The 14,094-nt window shown below is 45.6% G+C and overlaps 1 protein-coding gene across 1 annotated transcript in view; it reads right to left on the bottom strand.

Moving 5' to 3' along the window:
• Nucleotides 1–1,541: 1,541 nt before the first annotated feature.
• The window catches only part of nbl1 (NBL1, DAN family BMP antagonist), a 35,305-nt gene continuing 22,752 nt past the window's right edge, over nucleotides 1,542–14,094 (bottom strand). Inside the window, exons 2-4 of the mRNA XM_055659166.1 lie at nucleotides 5,040–5,231; nucleotides 4,445–4,556; nucleotides 1,542–3,661 (exon numbers count right to left, since the gene is read on the bottom strand). Of these exons, the coding sequence (XP_055515141.1) occupies nucleotides 3,434–3,661; nucleotides 4,445–4,556; nucleotides 5,040–5,227 (528 nt within the window). The 5' untranslated portion in view covers nucleotides 5,228–5,231 and the 3' untranslated portion in view covers nucleotides 1,542–3,433. The remainder of the gene's footprint in view (nucleotides 3,662–4,444; nucleotides 4,557–5,039; nucleotides 5,232–14,094) is intronic.

The raw sequence follows: 14,094 nt of genomic DNA, 5'->3' as shown, positions 1-14,094 counted from the left end.
TGTGTACATTCCATTAACATATATCTGTACACTTAGAATGGCTCGATCATGATCATGTGTTGTCTTTCCACCGACTTGTTAGCACGCTACAAAAACATTTCACTGTACCTCGTTACACGTGACAATAAACTAAACTGTGGGGCAGCAGTACAGTGGCTGTCTCACAGCGGGGGTATTAGCATTTGTATATAACTCACTATTAGTATACAGCTGACTTTTAGAAACATAGAAACATAGAAACATAGACAATAGGTGCAGGAGTAGAGGCCATTCACCCCTTCGAGCCTGCACCGCCATTTAATATGATCATGGCTGATCATCCAACTCAGTATCCCATCCCTGCTTTCTCTCCATACCCCCTGATCCCTTTAGCCACAAGGGCCACATCTAACTCCCTCTTAAATATAGCCAGTGAACTGGCCTCAACTACCTTCCGTGGCAGAGAATTCCAGAGATTCACCACTCTCTGTGTAAAAAATGTTTTTTTTTTCATCTCAGTCCGAAAAGACTTCCCTCTTATCCTTAAACTATCACCCCTTGTTCTGGACTTCCCCAACATCGGGAACAATCTTCCTGCATCTAGCCTGTCCAACCCCGTAAGAATTTTGTAAGTTTCTATAAGATCCCCCCTCAATCTTCTAAATTCTAGCGAGTACAAGCCGAGTCTATCCAGTCTTTCTTCATATGAAAGTCCTGCCATCCCAGGAATCAGTCTGGTGAACCTTCTCTGTACTCCCTCAATGGCAAGAATGTCCTTCCTCAGATTAGTATAAAACTCACTATTGGTATACTAATCATTATTGGTTTACAAATTCTTGGTATTTTTATAACTCACTCTTGGTATTCTAAAACTATTGGTAGACAACTCATTATTGATGGGTAAGTTTGTTTTTCTAATGGAGAGTGTCTGGGACAAGCAGCCAGGGAAGGGTTAGTTTAGTTTAGAGATATAGCATGAAAAAAGGCCCTTTGGCCCACAGAGTCCATGCCGACCATCGATCACCCGTTCACACCAGTTCTATGCGATCCCACTCTCATCCACTCCCTACACACTTGGGGCAATTTACAGATGCTAATTGACCTACACAGGTACATGTCTCTGGGATGAGGGTGGAAAACCCACGCGGTCACAGGGGGAACTTGCAAACTCCACACAGACTGCACCTGAAGTCAGGATTGAACGCAGGCCTCTGACACTGTGAGGCAGCGGATCTAGCTGCTGTGCCACTGTGCACCCATGTTGATGAAATGAAGTACAGTCACCAAGTTTAAGAGGCATTAGGCAGACCAGAGGCATAGAGGTTAGGGTCGTAATGAGGGGCATAAGCGATATGTGCGGGTGGATATAAAGGCCAGCATGGATGAGATGGGCCGAAGGGCCTGTTTCTGTGCTGTACCTCTCTCTGACTGTTTTTGGAACCCAAAGTGCATATTTGTAATTGCATGAGCCTTGGGCAGGCTCCAGGTTGCTACAACAGAAATACAATTTGACCCAAATATTGTTGGCTTTAACTTTAGAGATGGCCAAAAGTGAAATGAGGTATGATACATCAACATTTAATCCAACAGTTTACAAAAAGAAAATATATAGGTACAGAATTTGAGCGGAAGAGCACAATGTTATAAACAAGATGAGAATGATTTACAAGCTGTCCCCCAGTCTCCAACCCTTACCCATCAATACATCGTTTCACAGAGGGACATTCCTGCTGGTGCATTTGATCGATTGTCTTTTTGGATGTGAGTGTACGCCTGTCTGTCTGCCTTTGTGTATGTGCAGGAAGGAACTGCAGATGCTGGTTTAAACCGAAGATAGACACAAAAAAACTGGAGTAACTCAGCGGGACAGGCAGCATCTCTGGAGAGAAGGAATGGGTGACGTTTCTGGTCGAGACCCTTCCTCAGACTGGTTAGGGGTAAGGGAAGCGAGAGATACAGGTAATTATGTAGCCAGATATAGAACAATGAATGAAAGATATGCAAAAAAGTAACAATGATAAAGGAAACAGGCCATTGTTCGCTGCTTGCTGGGTGAGAACGAGAAGCTGGTGCGACTTGGGTGGGGGAGGGATGGAGAGAGAGGGAATGCCGGGGCTGCCTGAAGTTAGAGAAATCAATATTCATACCGCTGGGTTGTAAGCAGCCCATGCGAAATAGGAGATGCTGTTACTCCAATTTGCATCTAGTCTCACTCTGACAATGGAGGAGACCCAGGACAGAAAGGTCTGTGTAGGATTGGGAAGGAGAATTAAAGTGTTTGGCAACCGGGAGATCAGGTAATGTCAGGTGGACTGAGCGAAGGTGTTCAGGAAAACGATCGTGCATGTGTATGTCTATGTGCATGTGTATGTGTATGTGTATGTGTATGTGTATGTGTATGTGTATGTGTATGTGTATGTGTATGTGTATGTGTATGTGTATGTCTATATGTATGTGCATGTGTATGTGTATGTTTATGTATGTCTATGTGTATGTGTATGTGCATGTGTGCATGTGTATGTGTATGTGCATGTGCATGTGTATGTGTATGTGTATGTCTATGTGTATGTCTATATGTATGTGCATGTGTATGTGTACATGTATGTGTACGTGTATGTGTATGCGTATGTGTATGTGTATGTCTATGTGTATGTGTATGTCTATATGTATGTGCATGTGTATGTGTACGTGTATGTGTATGTGTATGTGTATGTCATTGTGCATGTGTATGTGAGAGAGGCTCTCTGAATTCAGTATCTCACCCTCTGTGTTAGTTGCTCTAACCCTCCATCCTTCTGGCTGTGATTCTATTATTTCCCCCCAGTGTTAATCACCCTGTCATTTCTCCCTCTACTTGTCCAGAAATATGATGATCAAAAAATTAAATGCAAAGATTTGGGAAAATAAAAGTTGACAGAGATTTACAAAGTATAATATTATATACAAACAGTTATGTGTTTGGAGCGGCTACACACTGTGGCTTACAAACGTGATTACTGGTTTTGTGAACTCAACACTGATCATCAAATTCAAATTATACTTTGCTGGGCCTCGGTGAAGTATATATTATTATCTGAATGGGATTTCTACAACAAATGTTACTTTTTAAAGACTTTCTCTTTAAATAAGTCTGCATGGGGTTTTTTTTTTAAATTTGTTACACTTTGATTTTTTCCCTTCTTCTAAGACAGTGATTCCCAACCTGGGACCATGGCAAATTTCAGGGGGGGGGGGGGGTGCACAGAAAAAATTGGGGATTTAGGGGACCACAGGTTCAATGAAGGGAGACACTTTTTATTTCCGCTAATAATGTCAGGGTGGGGCACAGAAAAATTAAAGTGCCTAAGGCGGCCATGAATTAAACAAGGTTGGGAACCACTGTAATCTAAGACCTCAACAAATAAAACAAACTGAAGTTTTATACCGCTATTTTTCTATTAAAATGTCCGTTTTATTAGGCTTCGTCTCTGGCAGATTTGAGGGCGATTTCTTTCTCGTGGTGGATGATCTGGTGAGTTTCAGCCATTCCCGGGGATGCCTCCTCCTCGTTTAAAATCCCGTTGAAAAGTTGTGAATCTTGATGCTGTTCCTTCCCACACGCCTGGCAGCTGCAGTGTAGGATTTTCTCCACGAGCTTGTCCACTCTGGGCATGTCCTCGTTCCCCGGGCATTCGAGTTTGACCTGCAATTCACACCCACCCTTTGACTCGTTGCCAGTGAAACGGGGCGAGAAAAAAATCGGACAAACAATCCCGCAGATGCCTAACAATCTGAGACTAAAACCGAGAATGCTTAAAAACACTCAGCAGGTCGGGCAGCATCTGCGGAGAGATTAGCGGAGAGTTAAAGGTCCAAGATGAAGTTCCGCCCAACCTGCTGAGGGCTGCCAGCATTTTCAGTTGTTAATCCTAATGCATGAGCTTTGAGAGGGCAGTGGGAAGGGGGGGGGGGTGGGGGGAAGTGAGGGGGAAGGGGAGGGTGTTGGGGAGAAGGGGAGGAGGAGAGTGAAGGCTGTTCATCAGGTTGTCAGGATTAGCATCCTCAGTCTTGGGGTGTAACAGTTTGCGGGAGGTGAGCCTGGGCAAACATAGAAACTATTGCAGGTGCAGGAGTCGGCCATTCCAGTATGCATGGACAGGTGACGTTTCAGGTCCGCTGGTTGTAGTTACAATCAGTCTGAAGAATGGTCCCAACCCGAAATATATCCTGCCCATGTTCTTGGCTGGGAAATAAGATGGACATTTCTAAGATGTATTACATGTATGGAAAATGTGAAAAACATGGGTAACAAGGTGGAGAGGGATAAGAAAGGCTGTCGTGTGGATAATTTGAGTGCATTGATGTAGATTGAAGGGAGATTGAGATGGATGTACTGAGAGAGAGAGAGTGACTGTACACATTCAGAGAGGCCTTGTCTACAGGGAGATGGGAAGGCAGAACACAAGAGGTGCTGGATCCTACTTACAATTTCCCACATGGACTGTGCTGGCATGCAGGAGTCACAGTGTACCAGGGATTCAGTGGACTGTGGAAAGGTGTTGGGCACACTGTAGCTGAAACATTGGCCAAGGCAAGCTCTGAGGAAAAAGAGAACAGCTTAGATTACATAGACATAGAAACATAGAAAATAGGTGCAGGAGTAGAGGCCATTCGGCCCTTCGAGCCTGCACCGCCATTCGATATGATCATGGCTGATCATCCAACTCAGTATCCCATCCCTGCCTTCTCTCCATACCCCCCTGATCCCACAAGGGCCACATCTAACTCACTCTTAAATATAGGCAATGAACTGTGGCCTCAACTACCTTCTGTGGCAGAGAATTCCACAGATTCACCACTCTCTGAGTGAAAAATGATTTTCACATCTCGGTCCTAAAAGACTTCCCCCTTATCTTTAAACTGTGACCCCCTAGTTCTGGACTTCCCCAACATCCCCAGATTAGTTGAAGGTAGACAGAAATGCTGGAGAAACCCAGCGGGTGATGCAGCATCTATGGAGCGAAGGAAATAGGTGACGTTTCGGGGCGGAGACCCTGGACATGTTGATTTTTTACGCCTACCTGTTCTTGATGGACTTTGACTCACAGCCAGTGTGGCCAACTATCTGGGTGATGTTCTTTGCTTCACACCAGGCGCTTTTGTCAGGAAACAACGCCAGTTTATTGATGGGAGGAGGCGCAGCCACGACTAGAGACGGCAGCAGAACGCCCAGCGTGAACCAACACATTCTGCACATGTGGTCCACCATGGCCCTAGAGAGAGAAAGTAGCAATTAGTGATCAACGGTCACCTCAATGATTGGCTTGTCGACACCAAACAAAGATCCTGGCTCAATCCTGACTTCGGGTGCTGTCTAAATGGAGTTTGCACAAATAGTCACAAAACGATAGGTGGCGCAGCGATAGAGCTGCTGCCTCACAGCGCCAGAGACCCAGGTTCGATCCTGTATGGAGTCTGTTTGTCCTCCTTGTGACCACGTGAGTTCTCTCCAGCTGCTCCGATATCCTCCCACACTGCAAGGATGTACAGGTTTGGATGTGAATTGGTGTTGTATAAAAAATTGTAAATTATCCCTAATGTGAAGGATAGTGTTAATACGGGGTGATCGCACGGACTCAGTGGGCCGAAGGGCCTGTTTCCCTGCTGTATCTCGAAATACAGTAACAATGTTTATAGGTTAATCGGCCCACACCAGTAAAACTTCTGATCATAACTGAACCATAATCCACTCGCAGGGCTGCGTTAGTGTTGAACCTGAGAGAATATGTGACCAGGGGGCGACTTTCAAACAGTTCATAATGTTTAAGAAGGAACTGCAGATGCTGGAGAATTGAAGGTACACAAAAAAGCTGGAGAAACTCAGCGGGTGCAGCAGCATCTATGGAGCGAAGGAAATAGGCAACGTTTCGGCCCGAAACGTTGCCTATTTCCTTCGCTCCATAGATGCTACTGCACCCGCTGAGTTTCTCCAGTTCATAATGTTTAATTTGAATTAGGGTGCTTGACCTCATGTGTACATGTGGCTGTGTCTGTGAATCAGTGTGTGTGCGTGTGTGTGTGTGTGTGTGTGTGTGTGTGTGTGAGTGTGTGTGTGTGTGAGTGTGTGTGTGTGTGTGTGTGTATGTGCGTGCGTGCGTGCGTGTGTGTGTGTGTGTGTGTGTGTGTGTGTGTGTGTGTGTGTGTGTGTGTGTGTGTGTGTGTGTGTGTGTGTGTGAGTGTGTGTGTGTGTGTGTGTGTGTGTGTGTGTGTGTGTGTGTGTGTGTGTGTGTGTGTGTGTGTGTGTGTGTGTGTGTGTGTGTGGGGGGGGGGGAAGCCCCACAAGGGATTTCCCCCCCCCCCCCCCTCATTCACTGTACAAAAGAATACAGACTAATTGGACGGGGACCAACCAGTTGTGTTTCTCTCCGTGAAGATTCAAGACGGGGACCAACCAGCTCAGCCGACCACGAATCATCTGATTCCGTTTCAGTTTAGTTTATTGTCACGTGTATCGAGGTACAGTGAAAAGCTTTTGTCGTGCGCTAGTCAGCCAGTGGAAAGACAACACATGATTACAATCGATACATGGCTCGGACAAAACTCCGAACATTAATAGCCCATTATCTGTTATTTGCACTTTATCAGATTATTTATTCATGTGTGTATATACGTATATAATGGTGTATGGACACACTGATCTGTTCTGTAGTCAATGCCTACTATGTTCTATTGTGCTGAAGCAAAGCAAGAAAGTCATTGTCCTGTCTGAGACACATGACAATGAACTCTCTTGACTTGACTTGATAAGGGAATAACGTTGCGTGCAAGGCCGACCAACGATAGTGCGAGGGTCAGTACTGCTGTCCAGTTGTGGTGGGATATCAGCCTAGAACATAGTGCAGTACAGCACAAAAACAGGCCCTTCAGCCCACAATGTCCATGATATGTCCGAACCTGATATTAAACTAATCTTCTCTGCCTGCACATGGTCCATATCCCTCCATTCCTTTTCACATTGGTGTGTCTAATAGTTCTAAACACCATTGTCGTATTTGCCTCCACCTCCACCACCCCTGGCAACACGCTCCAGGCACCCACCACCCTCTGTGCAAACACTTGCCCCCCCACATCTGCTTGAATCTTTGCCCCTCTCACCCTAAAGCTGTAACATCTGGTCTTTGATGTCTGCATATATGTAGAACGTGTACAATCTTATTTGACATTCCCTATTCAAAATCTGCTCGACATAATTCTACAAGTGGCCTCTTGTAAAGATGAGCTCTTTCAATAACATATTCATATGGTGCCATTTCAGTCTCCGTACTAAGACATTAATCGATGCCGATCAGCTTTCTTCCCCCCCCCCCCCCCCCCCCCCCCCCCCCCCCCCCCCCCCCCCCCCCACACCACAATCAGTCTGAACAAAAGGTTTCAACCGGTCCACGTCTTCCAGAGATGCTGCCCGCCCCCACTGAGTTACTCCAGCACTTTGTGTCTTTTTTTTGTAAACTAGCATTTGCTGCTCCTTGTAACCATATAACCATATAACAATTACAGCACGGAAACAGGCCATCTCGACCCTTCTAGTCCGTGCCGAACACATATTCTCCCCTAGTCCCATCTACCTGCGCTCAGACCATAACCTTCCATTCCCTTCCCGTCCATATAACTATCCAATTTATTTTTAAATGATAAAAACGAACCTGCCTCCACCACCTTCACTGGAAGCTCATTCCACACAGCTACCACACTCTGAGTAAAGAAGTTCCCCCTCATGTTACCCCTAAACTTCAGTCCCTTAATTCTCAAGTCATGTCCCCTTATGTCCCTGTTTAGAAAATTCTAAACATTTCCATTCTCCATTGCTTCAGATTCAAACACAGGTTGTGTGGAGGACACACGTTTGCAGAGAGGGTGCGTTTTAAAAGGGAATTCATGGGAGAAGGGATTAATAATGGACGAGTTAAAACAGTAACGTGTCCTTTTAGAGCAGGGTAGGTTCGATAGTTAACTAGCCCTATATCTGAGGAAGGATATGCTGGTGTTAGAGGAGGTTTATGAGAATGATCCCAGGGATTATTGGGTGAGTGTTTGATAGTTCTGTACCCTCTGGAGTTTAGAAGGATGGGGGTGGGGGGCTCTGAGACTTACCAAATAGTGAAAGGCTTGGACAGAGTGGATGCGGAGAGGATATTCCCACTAGTTAGAGAGTCTAGAACCAGAGGTCACAGCCTCAGAGTAAAAGGGCATATCTTTAGAAAGAAGATGAGGAGGAATTTCTTTAGTCAGAGAGTGGGGAATCTATGGAATTCATTGCCAGAGATGGCTGTAGTGGCAAAGTCATTGGGTATTTCTAAGGCTGAGATTGACAGGTTCCTGATTAGTGCGGGTGTCAAGGGTTACGGGGAGAAGGCAGGAGAATGGGGTTTAGGGGGTAAAGATTGAATGGAGTAGATGCCAAATGGCCTAATTCTGCTCCTATAATGTAGGGACTTATGCAATGGGGGGGCCACTGCCAGGGGGTTCTACAGGGCACTGGGGGCATTGGCATCTCACCGCCAGGAGGAAAGGAAACAACAGCCGATCTGGCCACAGCTCGTAGAGAAGCAGCGATCCAGGCGAGAAATCTGGACCCTCCCAGGGATCAGAGTGGACATAGAAACATAGACAATAGGTGCAGGAGGAGGCCATTCAGCCCTTCGAGACAGCACCACTATTCATTGTGATCATGGCTGATCGTCCCCTATCAATAACCCGTGCCTGCCTTCTCCCCATATCCCTTGATTGAACTAGCCCCTCGAGCTCTATCTAACTCTCTCTTAAATCCATCCAGTGATTTGTCCTCCACTGCCCTCTGTGGCAGGGAATTCCACAAATTCCAGGGAATTCCACAAATGATGACTCATCTATCTTTCCACTCTCCTGCCTGCTCCCCATAACCCCCGACACCCGTAATAATCAATAATCTATGTATCTCTGCTTTAAAAATATCCATTGACTTGGCCTCCACAGCCGTCTGTGGCAAAGAATTCCACACATTCACCAAGGGCAGGTCCTTGTCTCAAGCTAAAAGGTCACTGGGGGACAACAAACATTATAGGGTGAAGATAAATAACTGTTTATGAAGCAGAAGAAACATACTGATGATAATTTAAAAAAAATACTTGTTCAGGCAGACAATTGTAAAATCCCGTTCATTGTTGCCAAGAACACAATGAGTTGTTATTCCCAAGCAAGTTGTGTTATGTGCTTGTTAGATAGGGTCCCAACATCTGAATTGGCAGGGTTTTACACCTCATTTACAGCCTTTACTTTTCATCGGACTGAGAGACTTTTTAGTTTAGTTTAGTTTAATTTAGTTTAGTTTAGTTTAGTTTAGTTTCGTTTAGGAAACAGGACCAGCGAGTCCGCGGAAACGGGACCAGCGAGTCCGCGCTGACCAGCGCACACTTTTATAGCCCTGTCCCACGGTACGAGTTCATTCCAAGAGCTCTCCCGAGTTTACAACAAATCAAACTCGTGGTAAGCACAGAGAATGAATGTAGCGGGCACGTCGGAGCTCGGGGACGTCTCTTAGCGCTAACGGCAGGTACTCGGGAAGACTCGCTAACGGAAGGTAAAGCACGGGAAGACTCGTGAAGATTTTTCAACCCGATGAAAAATGTCCACGAGAGCCCCGAGTACCGACGAGTGGCCATTACCGTAAATCTCCGAGTTCGAATCAGGGCAAACTCGAATCAGGGAGAGCTCTTGGAATGAACTCGTACCGTGGGACAGGGGGGTTTAACATACTCAGGACAATGTTACATTTATACCCAAAGCCAATTAACCTACAAATTGTGGGAGGAAACCGGAGCTTCCCGGGGAAAACTCTGTACAGACGGCAGCCGCAGTCAGGATCGAACTCGGGTCTCTGGCGTTGTGGGGCAGCAGCTCTACCCGCTGCGCCACCTGAGTTGATTTCATTGAACTGGCCTCAGTGCAGACTCTAACGTCTGTCTCACGGACTGAATGCTGCCACGGCTGAGATACAATCACGAAACTCATCTGCCAAATGGAACAAAAGGACTCAAAGCAACTCTCCAAACTGGCCAAAATAATCACACATGGAGGGGGGGGAGCGGGAGGGGGGGGTGACTTGTTCTTAAACAGTCAACAAACAAGTTGGAACCACGGAAGAAATGTTAGAACAAGTAATGTCAACTCTTCCAGGAACTTTCCCAAATAAAACACCACGGTGTGCCAGAATTCCCAATCCAAGATATCCATTCCATTTTCACAAACCATCCACTAAACTCTGCCAGTAACTGTTTATAGGAAGGTAGACAAATAGTTAGTGAAGGAAATAGGCGACGTTGGAAATAGGCAACGTTTCGGGCCGAAACCCGGAAGGGTTTCGGCCCGAAACGTTACCTATTTCCTATAGTGGGGATTGTTCAACTCTTTGCATGGAGCGAAGGAAATAGGCAACGTTGCCTATTTCCTTCGCTCCATAGATGCTGCTGCACCCGCTGAGTTCCTCCAGCACTTTTGTCCACCTTCGATTTCCCAGCATCTGCAGTTCCTTCTTAAACACCAAATAGTTAGTCAGTTTAGTCGGACTCTTGTGTGGACACGTGGACAGAGATACAGTCTGAAGAACAGGTCCCAACCTGAAGCATTCCTTATCCATGTTCTCCAGCGACCTGCTGAGTTACTCCAGCACATTGTATCTTTTTTTTGGTGAACCAGCTTCAGCAGTTTCTTGTGTCGACGGCGAAATGCTCGTTGTGAACGCTATCCCTTCAGACTGAAGAAGGGTTTCGGCCCGAAACGTCGCCTATTTCCTTCGCTCCATCATAGATGCTGCTGCACCCGCTGAGTTTCTCCAGCACTTATGTCTACCTTCAAAAGATTCTTTGGGTATTTTTAAAGCGGAGATTGATAAAGATTCTCGATTGATAAGAGCTTCAAAGGTTATGGGAGAAGGCAGGAGAATGGGGGTTTAGATGGAATAATAGATCAGCCATGATTGAATGGTGAATAGTTACAGAGAAAGGTTGAACAAGTTAGGTCTTTATTCGTTGGAGCGCAGAAGGTTAAGGGGGGGACTTGATTAGAGGTCTTTAAAATGATGAGAGGGATAGACAGAGTTGACGTGGATAAGCTTTTCCCACTGAGAATAGGGAAGATTCAAACAAGAGGATATGATTTGAGAATTAAGGGACAAAAGTTTCGGGGTAACATGAGGGGGAACTTCTTTACTCAGAGAGTGGTAGCTGTGTGTGGGATGAGCTTCCAGTGGAAGTGGTGGAGGCAGGTTCGATTTTATCATTTAAAAATAAATTGGATAGGCATATGGACGGGAAAGGAATGGAGGGTTATGGTCTGAGCGCAGGTAGATGGGACTAGGGGAGAGTAAGTGTTCGGCAGGGACTAGAAGGGCCGAGGCGACCTGTTTCCGTGCTGTAATTGTTATATGGTTGTTATATATGGAGTAGACTCAATGAGCTGAATGGTCTAATTCTGCCTCCACATCTTTGGTTGCACTAAGGACATTGTTTTTTGTACAAATATGACTGAATATTATTGAATTTATTTAATCCATTCATTGCGTTTACAGGCCCGGCCCGTTAGGCCTCTGCAAGAGTTTCACATTCACGGCCTAATCACGACCTCTGCCGAGTTTGCCCTTGACTCATACCCGCAGCATGGCCTTTGCGAGGTCGTAAGGAGGACATGTGCGGTCGTAGCAGGTCGTGATGCTAGTCATAGGTGCTCGTGGCATCAAGTAGGTCGGGGTGTTTTGCTCTTTTTTTTAATTTAATTCATTTTTATTGGAAGGAAAAAAAAATGACAGTGCATTTGACGTCCGGAATTACATTTCCCTCCATTTAAAAAAAAAATAATCACAAAATAACCCTAACCCACCCTCCCTAAACACACCTTTTTTTTAAAATTTTTTTTTTTAATCAAAAATATTTATTCAAATATTAAAATAGTATTTACAATACAATAAAACAAAATACCACCATAATACAAGACAAACTAATATGCTAAGCAACTGCTAAACAACTATATCGCAATCCTTGTCCAGGATCCATTCAACCCCCCTTGGTGCCCAGCGGTCCCGGAACTCCCTCAGGGTGCCCGTAGACAGGACGTATTCCCTTTCTATCCACACCCAGGCACGGACGTATCCCCTGAAAAGGGGCAGGCAGCCGCTCGGGTAGAGCCCGCCACCATCTGGCGCCTTGACTCGCGGATGGCCAGCTTGGCCAGGCCCAGGAACAACCATACTAGCCAGCTTTTTTTTTTTTTTTTTTTTTTTAAATCAAAAAATTTATCCAACTATTAAAAAATAATATTTATACTACAATAAAACAAGCCAGAACCCACCACCATAAATACAATACAAACATATATCCCCTAAACACCCCTTGGCAGCTAATGTTTTCACAATACAAATATATCACAAAATCCAATGCACATTTTAACAATAAGGGGCGTTTTTCTAGCCTGATGAAAAATGTCCACGAGTAATAATGGTCGTGAATTCTTGCAGCGTTTACAGCGCCAGAGACCCGGGTTCGATCCTGGCTACGGGTGCTGTCTGCATCCGGGGTTATCACTAAACTAAACTACACTCTTAACCTGACTCTCTTTACTCTCTACCTTGAGACGGTGTCGGGCCTACTAACCTCAATCGAGTTTAGTTCAGTTTAGAGATACAGCGCGGAAACAGGCCCAACGAGTCCCTGCCTTTGGAGTGTGGGAGGAAACCAGTGCACCCAGAGAAAACCCACGTGGTCACGGTATGACTGCGCCCGTAGACTCTGGTGCTGTGAGGCAGCAACTCTACCGCTGCGCCACCGTGAGTAGGCTTGTGGAATGTTATTCTGACAGACGTGGGCCAACAGGTCGTTGCTTCAGACAGTTCCTGCTCCTTTCAAGATGCGTAGGTTTTGACTATTTTTGGCCGTTTGAAAGGTCAACTAGACTCCAAACCCTTCCCAGAAACAACGTTGGCTGCAAGTCACAAATGTGAACATTCCAGTTGGACGAGAGTATTCTCACAGAAACAATGTTCGACTCACCCCATGAGGCTCCGAGTTTTCGAAAAGAAAGATGGCCTGTCTGTGAGTGCTTGGCCATAGATGCGCTTGTGTTCGTTAGCGTGTGGGTGCATGCTTCAGTGTGCGATGCGTGTACGTGTACATGTGCATGCGTGTGCCAGAGAATCAGAATCAGAATCAGATTTTATTTGCCAAGTATGTTTTACAACATACGAGGAATTTCACTGGCCAGGTCAGTCATAGAATTAAAAAGCAACTAGACTCAAAAACACATTTTAACACGAACATCCACCACAGTGACTCCTACACATTCCTCACTGTGATGGAAGGTGAAATAAAGTTCAAGCCCTTCCCTTGTGACACTTGTAGGATTCTGAGTACGGGTGCTGTCTATGAGGAGTCTGCACGTTCTCCCTGTGACCGTGTGGGTTTCCAAAGACATGCGGGTTTGTAGGTTAGTCGGCCCTCTGTAAATTGCCCCCTAGTGTGTAAGGAGTGGATGAGAAAGGGGCATTGCATAAAACTAGTGTGAATGGATGATTGTTGGTCAGCATGGACATGATGGGCTGAAGGGCCTGTTTCCATGCTGTATCTTTCCATTAAAATCAATCAATTCCCCTGGAATGGAATGGCGACCACCTCTCGTTGTTGTTCGATGTGGGATGAGGGAGTGATGTTCATGAATTAATGAGGTTTAGGAGTAGAATTAGACCGCTCAGCCATCGTTTATTCCACCATTCATTCATGGCTGATCTCTCTCTCTCCCTCTCAACCCCATTCTCCCCGCCTTCTCCTGGATGAAGGAGATGCCTTCACTGGAGGTTCAAACATCAAAATGAGAATGATCCCAGAATGAAACCTCATGAGTGTTTGACGGCACTGGACCTGAACTCGCTGGAGTTTAGTATGATGAGGAACTTATCCTGCTATCCTCATTGAAACTTACCAAACAGTGAAAGGCCTGAATAGATTGAATGAGGACAGGATGTTACCACTCGTGGGAGAGTCTTAGACCAGAGGCCATCGTCTCAGTTTTAAAAGGATGTATCTTTTGAAAGGAGATGAGCAGAAACTTCTTAAG

This window comes from Leucoraja erinacea, chromosome 30 (genome assembly GCF_028641065.1).
Source record: "Leucoraja erinacea ecotype New England chromosome 30, Leri_hhj_1, whole genome shotgun sequence".
In the NCBI taxonomy this organism is placed as follows: Eukaryota; Metazoa; Chordata; class Chondrichthyes; order Rajiformes; family Rajidae; genus Leucoraja; species Leucoraja erinaceus.
This window is presented reverse-complemented; position numbering and strand designations above follow the sequence as displayed.